The sequence below is a fragment of the Pristis pectinata genome, chromosome 29 (genome assembly GCF_009764475.1).
Source record: "Pristis pectinata isolate sPriPec2 chromosome 29, sPriPec2.1.pri, whole genome shotgun sequence".
In the NCBI taxonomy this organism is placed as follows: Eukaryota; Metazoa; Chordata; class Chondrichthyes; order Rhinopristiformes; family Pristidae; genus Pristis; species Pristis pectinata.
In genome coordinates this window covers 305,550-328,527 of record NC_067433.1, presented here as the reverse complement: position 1 = coordinate 328,527, position 22,978 = coordinate 305,550, and the positions used below count along the sequence as shown (strand labels likewise).

Below are 22,978 nucleotides of genomic sequence, written 5' to 3'. Positions count from 1 at the left end.
CACAAGGCTTGATCAGTGAGTTTGCAGATAACACTAAATTAGGAGGTGTTATTGATAGTGAAGATCACGGGGATCTTGATCAGTTGGGGAAGTGGGCTGAGGAGTGGCAAATGGATTTCAATACAGATAAGTGTGAGGTGATACATTTTGGAAAGTCAAACCAGCGTAGCACTTGGACTATGAATGAAAGGGAACTAGGGAGTGGAACAGAGAAGACCTAGGAGTACAAGTGCATAGTTAACTGAAAGCGGTGTCACAGGTGGACAGAGTGGGGAAAAAGGCATTTAGCCCACTGGCCTTCATCAGTCAGGGCATTAAGTATAGGAGTTGGGACATTATGTTGCAGTTGTATAAGTTGTTGGTGAGGCTGCACTTGGGAGTACTGTGTACAGTTTTGGTCACCCTGTTATAGGAAAGATGTAGTTAAACTGGAAAGAGTGCAGGAAATATTTACAAGGATGTTGCCAGAACTAGAGGGCCTATATTACAGGTAGAGGTTGGCCAGGCTAGGTCTTTATTCCTTGGAGCGTAGGAGAATGAGGGGTGACCTTATAGAAGTGTTTAAAATTATGAGAAGCATAGATAAGGTGACAGTATCAGTCTTTTCCCCAGGGTAGGGGAGCCAAAACTAGGGGGCGTAGGTTAGGGTGAGCGGGGAAAGATTTAAAAGAGACCTGAGGGGCAACTTTTTCACAAAGAGGGTGGTGAGTATATGGAACGAGCTGCCAGAGGAAGTGGTTGAGGAAGTACAATTAAGGAGCACTTGGATAGGTACATGGAGGTGCGGGGCTTGGAGGGATTTGTGCCAAATGCAGGAAATTGGGACTAGCTGAGAGGGCAATGTGGTCGGCATGGACTGGTTGGACCGAAGGGCCTGTATCCGTACTGTATTGCTCTATGATTCTATGATCCTTTTATTTCTGGAGATATTTAGAAGCAAATCATCTTGAATAACAGCTCCAAATCGGCATTTCCACCGTGACAAGGTGTCTTACATCCATCGACTTCAATAGAACTGAATATCAGACTAGGTGTATAACCGGCAGCCCAAGAGATCCGTGGTACATTCGTACCCTTACTCTTACATCTTCCTCCATGTAGCTGCTCTCTCCCACCTTTCCACAAGGCCATTCCAAATTTTATGAGAATAAATTTCATAATTTCAGTGTTTAGCAGTTTCAGATTGGATCAATGTAATAGGAGTATGGCACACTACCACGGCACTTCACTGCTATCCCAGCAACCTTGCTGCACTGTCAAGGATCCAAAAAGATGTGTCATGATATCTTGCAATTGAATAGTGTCTGCTTAAAGGCTGCTGTAGATCAGTGTATACCTCGTTTGAATTGTCCCCACTTCAATGTTTTGTTGATTTATGCTTTACAGTCTGGTTACTTTTCAAGTATGTTCAGTGGATCGTGGAAGGAATCAAATATGAACTATATAGAACTCGAGATCCCAGATCAGAACATCGACTCTGAGGGTATGTCTTGTCTTAGTTTTCATTACAGGGCCTAATGTAGTAGATATGATGATTGATCTGTTATTTTATGTTACTCTGAGGTTTATTTAGCATGCTGCAATGTAGAGTAAGAGCAGAAGAGAGAAAGTGAAGGGAATCCTTATCAGATTTTCCCCAATTTTGCTATACAAAAGCACGAATCAGGGCCTTGTGATCTCCCTTAGTAAGTTCAGAATGCCAAGAGATGGTTCAGTGTGTGTACTGCAATAGGTTTACGGTCCAGGTAAGGTGAGAAAATTTTGACATTGATGTGCAAGTGACAACTTGGTGCTTTAAGTAGTGAATGCAGCTTTCACCTGTGGAACATGTAAAGCTGTCAGTCAGTAATTTATAGTTCCGTCTTGATTGCTTCTATAACGTACCCAGAATTGTCAGAGAATTTGATCTGCAGCTTATTTGGACCCCCATGCTGATTTGACGTGTTGACACATTGAGGGTCACCCTCACATGCAGTAAACCTCCGTATGTCAGGCCAACCGATCTGTATGCAATAGATTTTAAGTTAGCTTTTCCCATTGTTTTATTTCCTGAGATTTAATGCTTCAAGGCACATTGAATAATTTAAAGGGTTGTCATAGCCAGCTGCATATTTGATACCTGAAGACGGTATTAGGTTGCAGTAATCAGAGCTTTAAATTACACTTGTTGCTTTCCATGTGTGCCACTTTGTTCATGGTTTCCCAGCATGGGTTCCCAGGAGTCTGTAGTTACTTTAGGACCTAATAAGCACGAATACACAAGCATTGCAAGGAATAGTCAAGCAGTGCAGTAATTTTAATGGGCCTATTTATGGAGCCACTTCATCTGATATAACTGTAATGTAACCTGGAGGGATGATTCATAAAAGAAATAAAACCTTTATTTTGTGCCTGCGCTTCAGAGATTATGTGTCAAAATGACTTTTTTTTTAAACTTTAATTTCCATCTCTTTCAGTAAATACTGATTCATTCCCACATGTCAGAAAGTTCAGCTGCAGCAGATGGTGTCTCTGTGTGAAGACACAGCAGCTCCATCTGCCAGGCTTAACTCTGCAGCTTGAGGTTACGAATCCCCGTTATGCTTAGAAAATCAGCTAAAGGCTGTTGCCGATCAGCAGCATTAAACCAGTCTCAATAACAACTGTTTCATGTGCCAGAATGCACTTTCTGGTAGAATGTGGCACAATGCATAGAAACTGCAGTTGCCATTGTGAACACTGTAAGGGCAGCCAGCCTTCATCTTCCCTGTCAGCCCCACCAGCAAAGGAGCTATGAGCCTTCTACTGCTGTAACCCCCAACCTTCAACCTTCTTCACATATAGCCCAGCAGCAGGGAACGTGATATTAAATGAAAATCTCCTCTGAGTTGAACGATGAATGAGCACTCATGGGCTCATTTTTAATTGTGGGTTCAGTAGTCTGTTGTTGATGAACTTGGCTTCTGTGGTGTCTGAATGCATCTCTGTGCTGCTTGACTGATTTCTTCATTCTAGACAAATGAAAGAACTTGTATTTCTATAATCTGGATTCATAAGATTTGAAGAATCTTATGCAGTACTCTCTCAGTGCAAGACATATCATTCCACCTACTAGATTTGCATTATAACAGCATGCTAGTTATATATCTTCCTTGAGTAAGCAGCCCTGGGGATTTTACACAGGGTTCAAATCCTCACTATGCAATGGCAGAAGACCCTTAAACTGTGGCCTTTCACCATAGAGCCTTTGTAGCAGCTGCACTAAGCTTACAGTGCATTCCTCAGCACATTCTTATGGACCTTGGAATGTGCCATTCCACAATACTTGGTCATGCACAGCTTCTTACACTGGAATATCAGCAAGATTCTCTTCCAGCAGCAGCTGATGGTTGCCTTCATGTATATCCTTGGGAACAGCCCTTGGAGCAAAGTGTTCTGTGTTACATTGGTGCTTGAGATGAATGTCAGAGTTACACAGCACAGAAACAGACTCTTTGGCCCAATTCATCCATGCTGACCAAGTTGTCCCTTAGGACCCCTTTAAATCTTTCCCCCTCACCTTAAACCTATGCCCTCTAGTTTTAGACTCCCCTACCCTAGGGTAAAAGACTGTGACCATTCATTATTTGAGCCCCTCACAATGTTATATAACTCTACAAGGTCACCCCTCAGCCTTCCACACTCCAGAGGAAAAATCCACAACGTATGCAGTTTCTCCTGAAAACTCTAGCCCTCTGGTCCCAGTAACATCTTTGTGAATCTTTCTGCACCCTTTCCAACTTGATGATGTCCTTCCCATAGCTAAGTGACTAAAACTGCACACGGTACTCCACTTGTGGTGTCACTATCAATTTGTACAGCTATTACGCAATCTCCCAACTCTTGTTCTCATGCCCTAACCAATTGAAGGCAAGTGCACCAAACGCCTTCTTCACCACCCTGTCTACCTGTGTCACCACTTTCAGGGAACTATGTACTTGTACCCCTAAGTTTCTCTGTTCTACAACACTCCCAGGGCCCTTCCATTCAAGTTCAGTACATATGTCCTGCCAAAATGCAACACTTCACACTTATCCAAGTTAAATTCCACCTGCCATTCCCTGGCCCACTTTCCCAGTTGATCTAGATCCTGTTGTAATCTTAGATAATCTTCTTCACTGTCCACTATATCACCAATTCTGGTGTCATCCACATACGTAGTAACCAAGCCAACTACATTCTCATCCAAGTCATTAATATGGATGACAAACAACAGTGGACCTGACATGTATCCCAGCAGCACACCGCTGGTCACAAGCCTCCAATCTGAAAAATGACCCTCCACTATTGCCCTCTGACTCTTACCGCTAAGCCAAGTTTGTATCCAGTTGGCTAGCTCACCCTGGATCCCATGTGATCTAATCTTCCAAACCAGCCTACCATGTGGGTTCTTGTCAAAGGCCTTGCTAAAGTCTTTGTTGACAAGATTTACCACCCTGCCTTTGTTAATCCTCTGGTCACCTCTTAGAAAAAAAACTCCATCAAATTCATGTGACATGATATCCCATCAACGAAGCCGTGATGACTATCCCTAATCGGTCCATGCCCTTTCAAATGCAGGTAGATCCTGTCTCTCGGAATCCCCTCCAGTAACTTTCCTACCACTGATGTTACTATCACCGGCCTATTCCCTGGCTTGTGGCTTGTCTTTGCAATCCTTCTTAAATAAAGGTACAACATTAGCCACCCTCCAGTCTTCCAGGACCTCTCCCATGGCTAACGATGATAGAAATATCTCTGCCAGGGCTCCAGCAATTTCTTTCCTGGCTTCCCACGTGTCCTAGGATACACATGGGATACACACACTTTTATGCGCTTTAAGTCAACAAAGCCCTCTGCATCTCTTTCCTTGCCAAATGTACATTCCAGAAGAAGATGGATGATGGTCTCAACCTCACTAAAGCTACCTCAAGGGGCAGCTTGTGGTGGAGCTGGCTGTGAAGGAAGGACCTGAAGCAGAGGGCCCTTCTCCCAACTAGCCTAGCAAGGTCACGTGAACTTAAGGTTTAGGAGCAGGAATAGATCACTCGCTCCCTCTACTCCACCATTTAATAAGATCGTAGCTGATCTGATTTTAATCTTCACTCTCCATTCTTGTGTGCATACAGTAACATTTCACCCTTTTGTTTATCAACAATCCATCTACCTCAGTCTCAGAAATAATCATTCTGCTTCCACCACTGAGAGACTCAGAGAAAATGTTAATTCTTCTCTGCACCTCAAGGATGTGTGCTTAGCCCACTGCTCTACTGTCTCTATATTCATGACTATGTGGCTAGGCACAGCTCAAACACCATCTATAAATTTGCCAATGACACCACTGTTGTTGGCAGAATTTCAGATTGCGACAAGGAGGCGTACAGGAGTGAGATAGATCAGCTGGTTGAGTGGTGCCGCAACAACAACCTCTCACTCAGTGTCAGCAAGACCAAGGAACTGATTGTGGACTTCAGGAAGGGGAAGTCGGGAGAACACGCACCAGTACTCATTGAGGGGTCAGTGGTGGAAAGGGTGAGCAGCTTCAAGTTCCTGAACATCAACATCTCAGAGGATCTATCTTGGCCCAACACATTGATGCAATCATGAAGAAGGCACGCCAGAGACTCTACTTCATTAGTAGCTTGAGGAGATTTGGTATGTCACCAAAAATTCTTGCAAATTTCTGCAGATATACGGTGGAGGGCATTCTGACTGGTTGCATTACCACCTGGTATGGAGGCTGCAGAGGGTTGTAGACTCAGCCAGCTCCATCACTTGCACAACCCTCCCTGCCAATGAGGACATCTTCAAGAGGCAGTGCTTCATGAAGGCGGCATTCATCATTAAGTACCCTCGCCGTCCGGGACATGCCCTCTTCTCGTTACAAGCATCGGGGAGGAGGTATGGCAGCCTGAAGACCCATACTCAATGTTTGAGGAACAACTTCTTCCCCCTCCGCCATCAGATTTCTTAACGGTCTGTGAACACTACCTCGTTATTCCTCTTTTGCACTTCTATTTTTTTTGGTAACTTATAGTAATTTTTATGTCTTGCACTGTACTGCTGCCACAAAACAACAAATTTCACGACACATGTCAGTGATAATAAGTCTGATTCTGGGTCTTAAAGGGATGACACCTCAATTTTAATTAGTGACCCCTATTTCTAGATTCTCCCAAAGGAAGAAACATCCTCTCCACATCCAACTTGCCAGAGTCCCACAGGATCTTATTATTTAATTGAAGTCCTTCTGACTCCAGTGGCTATGCCTTTTTGTCCAATATTTTATCATAAGACAACCTACCCAATCCAGGTTTTAGTCTAGCAAACTCTCTGAATTGCTTCCAATGCATTAACATTTTTTCCATAAATTAAGGAAATCGGTACTGTACACTGTTCTCCAAATGTGGCATCACCAACACCCTGTAAGTGTGAAGCATAACCTCCTTGTATTCAATTCCTCAAGCAATTAAACAATAACATTCTATTTGATTTCCTTGCCAATATTTTACTTACTACACCATGAGCTTTTATTTTGCATAATAATATTTGATGCATCTCCATATTAAATGCCTTCTGGAAATCTTAGTACATTCTCTTTGTCTAGTGCATATGTTGTTTCTTCAAAAAATTCCAATGTTTATCAAACATGATTTCCTTTTTACAAAACCATATTAGCTTAGCCTGATTACCGTGGTATTTTTTTTAATATAATAGCTTCTGCGCTTTTCCCCTCTGACAGATATTAAATTAACTTGCCCGTAATTTCCTGCTTTCTGTCGCCTTTTTGTATGAAGGAGATCTTTTTGCTTGTTTGAAAGTTCTAGTGATGATGCAATCTGACAACTAACTTTGACAGTCTGTTCAGGGGACTATCCAATAGAATTCACCACGTACTTTTTCCTCGGGAGGCCTTGAGGACATCCTATACAGACATCACTCGAGTACCTTATAGTCAAAGATGTTCTTCTGCATAAAGATTTCTATGGGGGACAAGTGGTACGGTACGGTCCAACTGAATAGAAATTTCCATGGCATCACAGTCAGACTTATCCTTAGCTGCCCCAGGGACAGATAGAACCTCACTCCATCATGGGATATGAGATTAGATTACAGATTATCTGTAAACAACACATTAAGAGTAACTATCACCATGTTGAGTACATTGTTTCCGCACTTTCTCTACTTTACATAGAACGTGGGAAACAGAGGAACAGGCCCTTTGACCCACGATTTCTGTGCCGACCATGCTGTCCATTTAAACTGCACGTGGTCTATATCTCTGCATTCCCTGCCTGTTCATGTGCCATTCTAAATACCTCTTAAACATTGCTATTGCAAGCCTGCATGGCCCTGTAACCATTATCCAATTTTGATCTCTAGGTAAAGTGGAACATGCATTAAAAAGATTAAGAATACTCTTAAAGGGGAAATCAGGAGGGCAAAGAGAGGGTATGAGATGGATCTGGCAGTTAAGGTTAAGGAAAATCCCAAGAGGTTCTATAGCTATGTAAAGAGTAAAAGGGTGACCAGGGAGAGTGTAGGTCCCCTTAGAGATCAGCAGGGCCGCCTCTGTCTTGAGCCGCAGGAGATCGGTGGGATTTTTAACAAATATTTCTCCTTGGTATTTTCTGAGGAGAAAGTTACGGTCGCTCAAGAGATATAGGAAACTAGTGGAGATGTTCTGGAGAACATTCATGTTTCCAGGGAGGAGGTATTTGCAGGCTTACAACACATTAAGGTGGATAAATCCCCAGGGCATGACCAAGTGCATCCTCTGACTTTGTGGGAGGTTACAGGAGAAATTGCTGAGGCCCTTGAGGAGATTTTTGCTTCATCGTTAGCCACCACTGAAGTTCCTGAAGACTGGAAGGTGGCTAATGTCGTTCCGTTATTTTAAAAAAGTCACAAGGACAAGCCAGGGAACTACAGGCTGGTCAGCCTGATGTCAGTAGTGGGGAAGTTACTGGAGGGAATTCTGAGGGACCAGCGTCCAAAACTAGCAGGCATAGGTATTGGGTGAGAGGGGAAAGATTTAAAAGGGACTCGAGAGGCAAGTTTTTCACGCAGAGGGTGGTGAGTATGTGGAACGAGCTGCCAGAGGAAGTGGTTGAGGCAGTTACAATAGTATCATTTAAGCAGCACTTGGATCGGTACATGCAGGGGCAGTGGCTTAGAGCGATATGGGCCAAACGCAGGAAATTGGGACTGGATGGGTGGGCACCATGGTCTCATGGATTCATTGGGCCAAAGGGCCTGTATCTGTGCTGTATGGCTCTTATGTCCTGGTTGACTACAGTGGTTTAAACACAAGGTATGACCCACACTGGTGCCATACAAATCCTGGGTTACAAAAGCCCTACTTATGGACACCCCCTACATATGAACAAGCATTTAGGAGACCTGTGGGATGAATTGAGATGGATTTGCAAGCTGCTGTGGGTGGGAATGGGGTACTTCCGCATGCTCTCCCTCCCTCCCTGCTCCCAGGACCGCAGCAACGGGCTAGGTCAACCCAGTTACAGTGTCATACAGCACAGAAACAGCTCCTTTGGCTCACCGTTTCCATGTGACCATCAAGTATGTATCCATACTAATGTCATAATCTCTTGATCCAAAGCCTTTTGTTCCTTGGAAATTCAAGTGTTTGTCCAGATACTTCATTTTCGTACCTGTCCTGACCCAACTGGACCTTATTTCCAGAACTTTCAGGTATTCAGACCTGACAGTAAAGGGGCAAAGGATCAGTTGGTTCAGTTGCCAAAGGACATGGCCTCACTTTTGATCCAATTAGTTTTTGACCCCAAGGCCATTTCAGACTGGTCACAGGCTCATTAATCTGTGAAGCGGCAGTGGATCCAAGTAGAAGCAGCAGCATCAACCTCATATAGAGAGGCTTTGAAGTGTGCCTCTGTGGACCTCTATTACATCTTTACTGATGAACTCTGCAAAAGACGTAAAAGAACACTCAGACAAGAAGAGAGAGATTAGCCTTGCCTAATTCCAAATTTGATTAAGAAGCTTTCCTTTTCCCACCCATTAGTGAAGACTGAGAAACTGAAGCACAATTGGCTGATCCGATCCCATAGAGCGAAACGCAACTCGATCGGTAATCCATCATTTCCAGGAGTTTTGTTCATTTCATATTGGTACACCTTGTCAGCCAGTCCTGCCTACCCCTAAGATAGATGGGAAGTTCTGAGAGGCTGTATTGTCTGTGGCCTTCAGATCATATAGTCTATCATGGAAGGATCTGTAGTTTTTTTTATGTCAGGTTGAAAAAACACCTTGTTGATTGTAGAGCATTCTGACCTGAAGCCACACTGAGATTCAGGATATACCCTTTCGGCGATTTTCTGCAGTCTGTTCAGGACCACACGGGCAAAAACTTTCCCGACGATGCTCAGCAAAGAGATTCCCCTGTAGTTGTTACAGTCACTTCTGTCCCCTTTGTTCTTATATAGGGTGACAATGTTGCAGTCTCTCATGTCCTGCGGCACTGCTCCCTCTTTCCAGCACTGGCAGAGTAGATCGTGCAGGTGGTTTAGTAGGACACCCTTTGCGCACTTGATGGCCTCTGGCCTGCCATTACCATCAACAACTACGAACTGGAAGAAGTCCACGAGTTCACGTACCTTGGTTCCCCCATCACGGACAGTCTCTCCCTAGACTCCAAGATCAACAGACGGATCGGACGAGCAGCCTCAACATTCGCCAGGTTGGCAAAGCGAGTCTGGGAGAACAGAAAGCTGACAACACGCACCAAGGTTGCAGTCTACAGGGCCTGCGTCCTCAGCACACTGATTTACGGCAGCGAGACCTGGAGCCTCTACTCCAGACAGGAGCGGCGTCTTAATGCCTTCCACCTTCGTAGCCTGAGACGCATCCTGGACATCAAGTGGACTGACAGAGTCACCAACAACGAGGTCCTGACCCGCACTCAGATACCCAGCCTCTTCACCCTGCTTCAACAATGTCGTCTCCGCTGGCTCGGCCACGTACATCGCATGCCAGACGGGAGGATTCCAAAAGACCTGTATGGGGAGTTGGCCTCCGGCAAGAGAGCACAAGGTCGGCCCCATCTTTGCTTCAAAGATGTCTGTAATAGAGATATGAAGTCACTGAACATGAACGTCGAGAGGTGGGAAGAAATTGCAAGCGATCGCTCTCGCTGGTGGCTGGAACAACACAGAGGTCTGAAACGAGGAGAAGAGAAGCTGAGGTGAGCTGCTGAAGAAAAGCGCACTCGCCGGAAAAACAGCACCAAAGCAACACAGGAGGACAGCGCCTTCAAGCGCAGGCGCTGCAGCCAAGACTGTCACGCCCGTGTAGGCCTCTACAGTCACAACAGATGCTGCTCTACCACTACCGACTGAAGCAAGACTCTCCATGTGCAGATCCATGGTCTCGCGAGACTAACGGATGCCACCACCACCATTGAAAAAGCATTAGTAAGACGCCCTTAAGGCTGCTGATCATAAAGTCTGTCTATGAACCTTTTGGAAGAAGAAGCATGAGAATGTTGCATCCCACTTCACAGAATAGATGATCTTGGAGGTTTTTAAGGCCAAGAGTGAGGTTTGCCAGTTCTTTATCTCTCGAAGCACCTTTTCAACAATGAGCGCAGTCAGAGCAAATAGCGCATTTCCTTCTGACTCTCTTTCACTCTCTGAACTACTTTGAGAATGAAGAACCTCTTGATGTTCACTTTGATTACTTTCCAGTAGTGCATCAGGGAATCACAGTGGAGTTTCACAGTTCTGCAACCTGCATCATCCCTTTCAAGTTCTTCGATGTTTTTAGAGTCGACAGTTTCAAGTTCATCTTCAATATGCTCCTACAGCTGCTTGGTCTACCTTAAGTGAGAACTAGTCAGTGGGATTCAGTAGTCGGAGAAGCTGTTTCTGTGGCACCAGAGGAACTCATTTTGAGCTTCTCTACCATGTAAACAATTGCAATTGCATCTGCTGAAATATAGGTCTTAAACTTTTATGAAGGTGTGGTCGAACAAGCATCATAATTGAGGGGAGACCTGTTTGGTTCTCACTCTTGAGTTGTCACCTCTTTCTGCCCCGTAGATAGCAACAAGGTCTGTCTGCAAAGTTACTTATCCCTGGTTATTGGAGTGGCAGTGTATCTGATGTTGCACTGCTGCTGGATTCGTGGACCAGGGTTCATTAGTTACTGCAGCATCCAGTTTCCCTGAGCTAGGGTGCATTGGACATTACAATGCTCCCAGTTTCCTGGACTTGAGAGCCTTAGAACATAGAACACTACAGCACAGTACAGGCTCTTCAGCTGATAAATGTTGTGCTGACATTTTATCTTGCTCTAAGATCTATTTAACCCTTCTCTTCCACATAGACACATGAATGATAAAGAAATGGGGGCTATGTAAGTGTCCCTTAAATGTCCCTAATGTATCTGCTCCCACAGCCTCTGCAGGCAGTGCATTTCACACACCCACCACTCTCTGTGTAAAAAAAAAACTTACCCCTGACATCCCCCTTATACCTTCCTCCAATCACCTTAAAATTATGTCCCCTCGTGTTAGCCATTTGTTGCCCTGGGAAAAAGTCTCTGACTGTCCACTTGATCTATGCCTCTAATCATCTTGTTCACCTCTATCAAATCATCTCTCATCCTCCTCCTCTCCAAAGAGAAAAGCCTTAGCTCACTCAACCTATCCTCATAAGACATGCTCTCCAATCCAGGCAACATCCTGATAAATCTCCTCTGCACCCTCTCAAAAGCTTCCACATTCTTCCTATAATGAGGTGACCAGAACTGAACACAATCCTCCAAGTGTGGTCTAACCAGAGTTCTATGGAGCTACAACATCACCTCACGGCTCTTGAATTCAATACTCTGACCAATGAAGGCCAACACTCCATATGCCTTCTTAACAACCCTATCGACCTGCGTGGCAACCTTGAGGGATCTATGGACGTGGACCCCAAGATCCCTCTGTTCCTCCACACTGCTAAGAGTCCTGCCATTAACCTTGTATTCTGCCTTCAAATTCGATCTCCCGAAGTGTATCACTTCACACTTATCCGGGTTGAACTCCATCTGCCACTTCTCAGCCCAGCTCTGCCTTCCATCAATATCCTGTTGTAATCTACAGCAACCTTATACACTATCCAAAACATCTCCAACCTTTGTATCATCAGCAAACTTACTAACCCACCTGTCACAAACCAGCAACAAAAGAAACACACTGAGCATGATTCAGTGTTAAAAACTATTTTATTAATCACTACTTATGATAATACGTAAAATAAAAGTAAAAATGTTAGTATGTTAGAATTCAAAAATGTTAAACCTCGAACGTTAACCCCAAAACTAAACTCTTCGTGTGTGTGTGTGTGTGTGTGTGACAAAGTCCAAAACTCCCAGTTCCAGAATGGTTCCTAAAGTTCAGTTCCGCAAGCCATAAGGTGAAACATGAACAAGGGCTTCTTCAACAACCACCATTGTCTGAAGATAAGATGTAGATGTAGAAAAACATAGAGAGAGTACATACGAAATCCAAATGTTCCACGATGGAACCCAAATGACACTCCAGTGTTTACTCGGTAGTGACTTCCTCACCCCGAAAAGCATCCGAATCGTGGTCGTCCACACACAAATACCTGTTTCCTTCTACAGGTCAGCAACAAAGTGAACTCCACCGGATTACTTCCAACTTTCATACATGGATTTCAGTAGCAAACACAGTTATTGTTTCTCATCCATCGATAGAGAAAACAAGCAGGCTGGTGTCTCTCTCCCTTCTGTCTCTCTCTCTTCTTCTTCTTCAACAACGTCATTACGTCCTTTATCTTCTATTGACGTAAGCACGCCCCACACACACGTACACACACACTCTCTATCTTAAAGGGACTTTCACTGAGTCCGTAACACACCCTTCCACATCATTTATAAAAATCACAAAGAGCAGGGGTCCCAGAACAGATACGTGCAGAACACCACTGGTCACCGACCTCCAGGCAGAATATGCTCCATCTACCATCACCCTCTGTCTTCTGTGGGCGAGCCAATTCTGAATTCACACAGCCACATTTCCCTGGATCCCATGCCTCCTTACTTTCTGAATAAGCCTTCCATGAGGAACCTTATCAAACGCCTTACTAAAATCCATGTACACCGCATCCACTGCTCAACCTTACTCTTCACGTCACTGCTTTTGGTTTTCCAATGGTGGGGTGTATCCACAGTATTATTCTTGCCACTTTGGTTCCTGTTTATGCTTTCCTTTATCGGGGGGGGGGGGGGGGTGTTGTCAGAATCACTTCTTTTTCATGCTGTGCTGTCTCTTTTGGCAATTTACTTAATTGTCAGTAGACAAGAAGTCACTATTGTCTGTTGGACATCTCCTACGGCCCGTGCCTTCTTGACCATTGGCACCTCGGGTGTTGCAAGCTTTCTTATTCCTTCACTGTCATCTCGCGCACCTGCATTCCTGGGTTGCTTTGCATCACTTTTGCATCTTCTGAACTGGGCTCTGTGACGGTTTTCAAGGGTTCATTACATTCCTCTGCCATGCTACTCTGTTGTTGTCTATCCAACTCCTACTTTTCCTTGATGTGGTACTTGTTGCATGAGAGAACAGTGGTCACCAGAGTTCCTTTTGGACCAGCTGTGCTTGCTGCTGCATCTTCTCATCTCATTGTCTGTGTTTGCACTTTAGGCAGGTTTTTTAAGGTCAACTGCCTCTCACTGTAGTTTCTGGTAATTGAATGTCTTGTAGTTTTAACAGACTACTACAGGAGGCCACTTCTTGTCCAGGTGTCGCACAATCTGGATTGTCCTTGATGTGCTACATACCCATGACTTGTACCGGTCAAGAAACTCAATGGCATGTCTTCCATTCTGTCATTTTCTAGGTTTGCTTTAACACGTCTTTAGTAGGTCCATTTACTTTGTGTTTTTTATTGTCCATTTGCTTTTCCACATAACTTCTCAGTAAAGTGAGCCCGTGCATGATGCAGTGAGGAATGACAAAAGGGCTGCCTTTTGCTTTTCCTTGAGTGCCTCAGTCGTCTTTTGGCATCCTTCAAAATTACTGAAAGTAACATCAAAATCTCCACTCAGAAGAAAGTCTTGCAAGGCTTAAAACCACAGGCTTCAACAAAGATCATCTTCACAAAAGCGCAGCACCACCACCCTGCATTTGCTTCAGAAGGCTGCACATGCTTCCATGTGGTGCCTCACACCTGGTTCCTAAGTGCTCAAGATGGTCTCACTAAGAAGGAAGATGCTTTTGCTGGAAAAGTGCTTTCAGCTTGTCCCCAATTAGTTTTGGAATTCACCTCTTTGTCAGCAATTAACACTAATCCTTCTTGTCCTGAGGGAACTGCTGTGTGATCAGATTTTTCCCTGCCAGGTGCAGTTCCTGAAGAGGCATGCAGCAGCTCCCACAAGCAGCAATGATCAAGTAAAACTGCTCCAGTGATGATTATTGAGGTATAAATTATGGCCAGGACCACTATTCTAAATTTGGCTATTCTGACATTTTTTTATTAAACATCAACTAAAATATAAACTGAAGTTGATGCACAGTTTGAAACCAAACAAGACTAATCAAAATACTTAGATTAAATAAATCCAAGCTCACCAATGATGTTGGAAGCTTCTTTAGATAGGCTTCTATCCTGCACCGGAAAATAATTAGAAATAGTTCTGACAAAATAAAATAGTAATTACGGAAACATATTGATCTAATCAACTGTCGTAGGGTTGCTCATCCCCTCACTGCTTTTTTATTAGCTCATCCGGTCATTAAACTTACTTCATACCACGTCAGAGGGTTTATAAGTTTCATCTTCCAAGAAAATAGCCGACTGCAATTGTAATGCTGTCAAAACTAAATGGGTCATTCTTTACGTTGTCTCACTGCATCATCAAGATTACTAAAATTTAAATTAGAATATAAGAAGAACATTTGAACTCCAGTAAATGGTGGGGGGGGGCATTAAGATTTTTACTGATTGCTTCGGTGCAGGGCACAGCGTGTTGGGGAGTAATGCATATGTATTCTTGCTAATTTAGGAACAAAGAACAAGAGCAGCTAGTTCAACCTTTTGAACCTGTTTCAATATTCAACTAGATCATGGCCAATATGTAACTTAAATCTGTATACGGAATTTATTTCCAAATCCCTTTGTACCCTTAATATATGTCTAAAAATTAAAATTTTTAAAATTATGCTCTCTGCTTCTTGAATTGCCCTTTCTGAGGAAGTAGATTTTCTTTGTCTACCCTATCAAAACTGAAATTAGCAAGAATATTTGTATATTGCTCCCCAAGGTCCTGCACATTGCACCAGGTAGCTAAGAAAAATCATAATCACCCTGGATTACCAGATTCCAAGTGTTATTCTTAAATTACAGTTTGCATGTTAATAACCTCCATGATACAGCAACCACTTTATAATTTTAAATATTTCAATCAAGTCATCTCTCAACTTAAACTTTTGGAAATGTAATGTGAGTATATATGTCCACTTCTAACAATTTAGCCCCTTTAACATACAGTATCATAGAGTTATAGAGTTGTACAGTATAGAAACAGGCCCTTTAGCCTATCGTGCCTATGTCGACCATCGTGGCCCCGCATTACGGTGGGGTTGCGTTCCAAGAAAACAGGACACATCATGATTTTCCATAACGTGAAGTTGCATCATGTGCGCGTGTATCAAGAAACGTGAGTTGAAAGAAAAATTTTGTATTGATTTTTTTTGTCCCCACACAAGTTCCAAGAAAGTGAATTTTATTCCTCGTCTCAAATTTTTGGAAAGTGATTTGTGAATTCTGTAAGGGCGAATTTCCATAACTTGAACGGCCGTAACGTAGTTGTCTCCTGTACTTATGCCACTTGCTTGCATTAATTCCATATCCCTCTACGCCCTGCTCACACGAGTATCTGTGAAGATGCCTTCTAAATGTTCTTACTGTTCTGCCTCCACCACCACCTCTGGCAGCTCATTCCAGTGAAAAATTTACCTATCGAATTCCGTTTAAACCTTCTCTCAACTTAAACCAATGCTCTCTAGTTTTAGACAGCCCTGTGATGGGAAACACTCTGGCAATCTATCCTATTTGTGTGCCTCAGAATTTTATTCCACGTAATTTTTTTCCCTTCGCTCCAGGGAAAACAGACCTAGTCTATTTAATGTTTTCTGATAAGCCCTCCAATCCAGGCAATATTTTTGTGAATCTTTTCTGCACCCTCTTGAGTTTAATCACATCTTTCTTACAGTACAGTGACCAGAACTGCACACAATACTGTAAGTGTGGTTTAACCAACATTTTGTATAACTGGAACATGATGTCCTAACTCTTGTACTCAATCCCTCAGCCAATGAAGGCATACATTCTATACACCTTCCTCACTACCTGTGTTTCCATTTTCAGTGATCTATGTACTTGTAGGCCAAGGTCTCTCTGTTCGACAACATTCCCCAGGGTTCTGCCATTCACTACGTATGTCCTGCCCCGGTTTAACTTCCTAAAGTGGTAGGCTTCTTCAGAAGGTCAGAGGGAATGGGATCCAGGGAAGCTTGGCCATGTGGATTTAAAATTGGCTTGCCTGTAGAGAGCAGAGGGTTGTGGTGGAGGGAGTGCATTCAGATTGGAGGGCTGTGACTAGTGGTGTCCCACAGGGATCGGTTCTGGGACCTCTGCTTTTCGTGATGTTTATTAATGACTTGGATGAGGGGGTAGAAGGGTGGGTTGGCAAGTTTGCAGATGACACAAAGGTTGGTGGTGTTGTGGATAGTGTGGAGGATTGTCAAAGATTGCAGAGGGATATTCATAGGATGCAGAGCTGGGCTGAGAACTGGCAGATGGAGTTCAATCCGGAGAAGTGTGAGGTGGTACACTTTGGGAGGACAAACTCCAAGGCAGAGTACAAAGTTAATGGCAGGATTCTGGGTAGTGTAGAGGAGCAGAGAGATCTGGGGGTCCATATCCACGGGTCCCTGAAAGTTGCCTCACAGGTGGATAGGGTAGTTAAGAAAGCTTATGGGGTGTTAGCTTTCATAAGTCGAGGGATCGAGTTTAAGAGCTGCGAGGCAATGTTGCAGCTCTATAAAACTCTGGTTAGACCACACTTAAAGTACTATGTCTAGTTCTGGTCGCCTCATTATAGGAAGGATGTGGAAGCATTGGAGCGGGTACAGAGGAGATTTACCAGGATACTGCCTGGTTTAGAGAGTATGGATTATGAGGAGAGACTAAGGGAGCTAGGGCTTTACTCTTTGGAGAGAAGGAGGATGAGAGGAGACATGATAGAGGTGTACAAAATATTAAGAGGAATAGATAGAGTAGACAGCCAGCGCCTCTTTCACAGGGCACTAATGCTCAATACAAGAGGGCATGGCTTTAAAGTAATGGGTGGGAAGTTCAAGGGCGCTGCCTGGGATGGTGGTGGAGGTGGGTACATTGGTCAAGTTTAAGAGATTACTAGATACAGTGTAAGCGTATGGAAGAATTTAAAATCGAGGGATATGTGGGAGAAGGGGTTAGATAGTCTTAGGTGAGGTTTAAAGGTCAGCACAACATTGTGGGCTGAAGGGCCTGTATTGTGCTGTACTATTCTAGGTTCTATGTTAAAATGCATCACTTTTCTAAGTTAAATTCCTATTTGATTCCATAATGGCTATTTTTTGTTGTATCTGCTTCTAATATTTAATGAGGCAAAGTGTCTATAAGTGGATACAATGCTCGTGTACATCGAAACACACAGTGAAATGCATCTTTTGCGTAGAATGTTCTGGGGGCAGCCCGCAATTGTCGCCACGCTTCCGGCGCCGACATAGCATGCTCGCAACTTCCTAACCCGTACGTCTTTGGAATGAGGGAGGAAACCGGAGCACCCGGAGGAAACCCACACAGACAGGGGAGAACGTACAAACTCCTTACAGGCAGTGGCCAGAATTGAACCCAGGTTGCTGGCGCTGTAATAGCGTTATGCTAACTGCTACACTACCGTGCCTGCCCTCTAGATAGAATCAGACTTGTTGCTTTAAATTAGTTCTGTTCTTCCTGCACAGTTTGACTTTTTTTTAAATGTTCTGGTACAGAGCCCTGAACCCAGGGATGTTTGGAGGATAATTTTTATCCTTTATGCCCATTTTGAAAATAACACTGGTTTCACGCAACTCACAATTGGGCCGGGTGCAAAGTCAGCCTCTTGCCAATCTTGTGGGTAAACTATCTGGAAAGTCGTATTAAAATTGGTGTGCATCTGCATTATTGAGATTACCCATTAGTATAAAGACACAAGTTGTCAAAGTTCTTATTTTAGCCAACTAAAGGAATGAAAATATAATTATGTGGTATTTCTGGTTAAGATTGTATATAAATACGCATGAAAACCTTTTAGTTTAGTAAGTTAAAGTTGATGTATTCAACAGTTCTGCTTATCAGCAGCCCACTGGAGATCAGTGCAAGGGAAAATTAATAAGTGAAAAAGAATTAATAAAAAAAGGCTTGCTGCTTTTAAATGAATCAAAACATTTATAATTTATTATTCCATGTTCTTGCTTTCTTCTTATATGTGTATTTAATAACAAATTTCATAGAATTGTCACTCTAAGTAAATGCACTTGTGGACTGTTTTCCTCCCCATTATCTTCCTATATCACTATTTTCATAAAACTGGGCTTCAGGTGATTTCTCATACACCAAAAATAACTACCTCATTTTTCTTTGTTGGAAGTCGAGCTCTTGCATGGCAGTCATTGATGTCTACAAATTCAGTGTAGGAGGAGTCCACCACTGTGGAAATACACTTAAACCAGAGTGGTGGGCAGATACCTAAATGGTGTAAATAGGCAGCAGATCACCAAAAGTACGAATGAGAACAGCTGAATCATTCTCTACTGTTACGGACTCAGTGAATGTCCCTTTTAGATAGAGAGTGTGTGTGTGTGTGTGTGTGTGTGTGTGTGTGTGTGTGTCGTGTGCTTACGTCAATAGAAAATAAAGGACGTAATGACATTGTTGAAGAAGTCAGAAGGGAGAGAGCCTGCTAGTTTTCTCTATCAATGGATGAGAAACAATAACTGTGTCTGCCACTGAAATCCATGTATGGAAATTGGAAGTAATCCGGTGGAGTTCACTTTGTTGCTGACCTGGAGAAGGAAACAGGTATTTGTGTGGACGACCACGATTCGGATGCTTTTCGGGGTGAGGAAGTCACTACCGAGTAAACACTGAAGTGTCACTTGGGTTCCATCGTGGAACATTTGGACTTCGTAATTACTCTCTCTCTGTTTCTCTACATCTACGTCTTATCTTCAGACAACGGTGGTTGTTGAAGAAGCCCTTGCTCATGTTTCACCTTATGGCTTGCGGAACTGAACTTTAAGAACCATTCCTGAACTTGGAGTTTGGGACTTTGTCACACACACACACGAAGAGTTTAGTTTTGGGGTTAACGTTCAAGGTTTAACATTTTTGAATTCTAACATACTAACATTTTTACTTTTATTTTACGTATGGTCATAAGTAGTGATTAATAAAATAGTTTTTAACACTGAATCATGCTCAGTGTGTTTCTTTTGTTGCTGGTTCGTGACACTACAAAATTACCAAACTCATTGTCAGGTCCTGAAGACCTTGGCAACGCCTTGAAATTGCAAATCCCTCATACTAAATGATTAGCAAAACTTGCATTGATTTTATATCCAAGCTTAATCAAAGTACAACTTATTGTTTCTCAAGCTTAGAGAGCTTTATTGTTGAAGATCAAAAACACAGTGGAAGGTAGACAGAGGATTAAAGTGTGTGGCTGATTCTAACATAAAATTAAAACATCTATTTGAGATGGAATGGTGTTGTCCAAACCTTGTGGCTTAGAGTTCCAGAGCTCTCAAAAAGGCATTTCTGTGTTTTTATTTTCATTAAAAAAAACAAGAGGATGGATTATATTAAGAGGAATGGTAGCTGAAACAACAACTCACATTTATAAATCATCTATAATATTTGAGGCAATGCTCGCTAATGAAGCCACCAATGAAGCTGAACCTGTGATCACAGTGGAGGACGTAAGATCAGTCTTTCGGAGAGTGAATCGGAGTACAGGAAGGAGATAGAGAGCTTAGTGGAATGATGTCATGACAACAACCTTTCCCTCAATGTCAACAAAACAAAAGAGCTGGTCATTGACTTCAGGAAAGGGGGCGGTGTACATGCACCTGTCTACATCATTGGTGCTGAGGTCGACAGGGTTGAGAGCTTCAAGTTCCTGGGAGTGAACATCACCAACATCCTGTCCTGGTCAAATCACGTGGAACCCACTGCCAAGAAAGCTCACCAGCGCTTCTACTTCCTCAGGAGGCTAAAGAAATTTAGTTTGTACCCTTTGACTCTCACCAACTTTTACAGATGCACCATAGAAAGCATCCTATCTGAGTGTATCACGGCTTGGTATGGCAACTGCTCTGCTCAGGACCGCAAGAAACCGCAGAGAGTTGTGGACACAGCCCAGCGCATTACGAACACCAGCCTCCCCTCCTTGGACTCTGCCTTTACCTCTTGCTGTCTTGGTGAAGCAGCCAGCATAATCAAAGACCCCACCCACCCGGGACATGCTCTCTTCTCTCCTCTTCCATTGGGTAGAAGATACAGGAGCCTGAAGGCACGTACAACCAGACTTAAGGACAGCTTCTACCCCACTGTGATAAGACTATTGAACGGTTCCCTTATACAATGAGATGGACTATGACCTCACGATCTACCTTGTTGTGATGTTGCACCTTATTGCACTGCACTTTCTCTGCAGCTGTGACACTTTACTCTGTACTGTTATTATTTTTACCCGTACCACATCAATGCACTCTGTACTGACTCAATGTAACAGCACTGTGTAATGCATTGACCTGTACGATTGGTTTGTAAGACAAGCTTTTCACTGTACCTCGGTACAAGTGACAATAATAAACCAATACCAATACTAGTGGGGGAGCAAGAGACCGGAATTGGAGAAATGCAGAAATCTGAGAGGCTGATAGGACTAAAGGAGATTGTAGAAATAGGAAGCAGGAAATTTGAAAATGTGAATTTTAAAAACAAGCTAAGGCAGGTAAGTGGGCATGGTGTTGATTGAAGCAGTGTCACTAAGAATGTAGCTAGCAGAGTTTTAGTGATCATGGGAAAATTCAAAGGAAGAACATAATACCAAGAGTAGATCTGAGAGCAGTTGTGGACAGATTACCTTAAAAACACAGTATCTTGTGATATGAGAGACATCATGGGAGATTGGCTTGCAGACAAACAGTTCCAGAAAAGCAAGGTAAGTGGGAGCAGTGAGTTGTTAAATTGCTTTATTTTGCTGTTTTCTATCAATCTTGTGGTAAGGCTCTCCTGGACTCTACACCAACGGCATATTGTATTCCCTTTATGCTTTATGGCATCCATTCTTTTCAGCAGTCAGCGTCTCTCACGTGTTGTGGAAGCTGAATTATGATCAGTGTTGTGCTGAGCTTGATTAAACTGAAAGGGATGCACCAACCTGTTTCATGTTGATCTCTTCTAGAGACCGGAGTCTCTCACACCATTAGTTCCAGTTGGATTCCATTCTAGGTCCCTGTGGATCAAGGGAATGTTGTTCACACTGCTTAAAAAAGACACTCGCTGTCCCATGGCAGGTTTTATTACATTGAGAGACAATGTATGCTGCATCTTAATGCAGACATACTAAAACATTCATGCAATTGTAAGCAGTGCTCTTAAGATCAATGTGCATCAGACTGATTTTAAAATTCTCTGTGATTGCACAAGGATTCTAAGAGCACCTTACTGATTCTCTTGCTTGAGATTAATCTGTTTGCAACACTATTTGATTCCTCTTTTGCCCAATTAATGATTTTGATCTTAATGATTGACATTTAGTTTGCAGTATCAGATTTTGAACCACACTCAAGAATCTTATTTCCCCCAATCCCCACCACAGCTCCTGCACCACCCAACATATCACACTACTATTTCTTTCCCCTTTCTTCCTTCCTGCCCTTACAAGTGACCAACAGAAACTGACTGGATGTAAGGAAGAGATCTACTGATCCTAGTCAATCCCTAATGCTGGCAAGTCCAGCAATCTTGAAGTGCAGCAGTGACTTTGAGATGTTTGTTGTTGACTGTAAAAGACTTTGAGACTCTTTGCAGTTGTGAAAGGCACTTTAGAAATGTAAGCTCTTTCTTGTTGTTGCGGCACCACTGACAAACATGCAAAAATGCAAACACGCAAAATGTGAAAGCACATTTAAACTTCTTGGCCTTCAAGAGCTGCAGCCCACCAAGTTGTGAGCTCAGGTTTTCTAGGCTCAAGAACTTGTTTTAACTTGTTCATACTAATTTAGAATATTTGCTTCCGGGTAACCAGATGCTTGTTTCGGTTTTTCATTTCAGTAACCCAGTTGACAAACCCTGCACAGTTTATCAGGCCCAGAAAAGGGTGCAGCTGTGCACCTTACTTTTAACTCATATTTTTTAAAGGAGTGGCAGTGTCTCACTATTCTTTCCTTTCTCTTCTGCTCATGCCAGTACTTGCTTGACACACCTAATGATCATAGGAGCTTGTTGCTGGAGTAACTGCACATGCTGGGCTCCTGGTACTCACAGGTAAATCACCTAGCAATACAGTAACCCATGTTCTTCACTGTGGCAGAATGATAGATTTTTAGAAATTTATAGAACCAGAAGGACGGCATCCATTCCATAGTGCCCGTTCCATTTGCAAAAGATAATCAAACCATTTCTCAATTCCTAGCACTGTCCATAAACTTGCAGAATACAGCACATCAGTTGCTCATCCAGAGATTTTCAATTGTGATGAGTGTTTCTGTCTCCACCATCTTTCAGTCAGTAAGCTCCAGAGCCCCCATCACTAAATGAGTAGAAAAATTGATTCCCCAGCACCCCTCCAATCCTTCTGCCAAGTACCTTAAATTTATGTCCCATGCTTATTGAGC

The 22,978-nt window shown here is 43.1% G+C and overlaps 1 protein-coding gene across 1 annotated transcript in view; it reads left to right on the top strand.

The window, feature by feature from the left end:
• gmcl1 (germ cell-less, spermatogenesis associated) overlaps positions 1-22,978 on the top strand; it is a 138,174-nt gene that overhangs the window by 20,031 nt on the left and 95,165 nt on the right. The window contains exon 3 of the mRNA XM_052040840.1: positions 1,387-1,483. Within this exon, the coding sequence (XP_051896800.1) occupies positions 1,387-1,483 (97 nt within the window). The remainder of the gene's footprint in view (positions 1-1,386; positions 1,484-22,978) is intronic.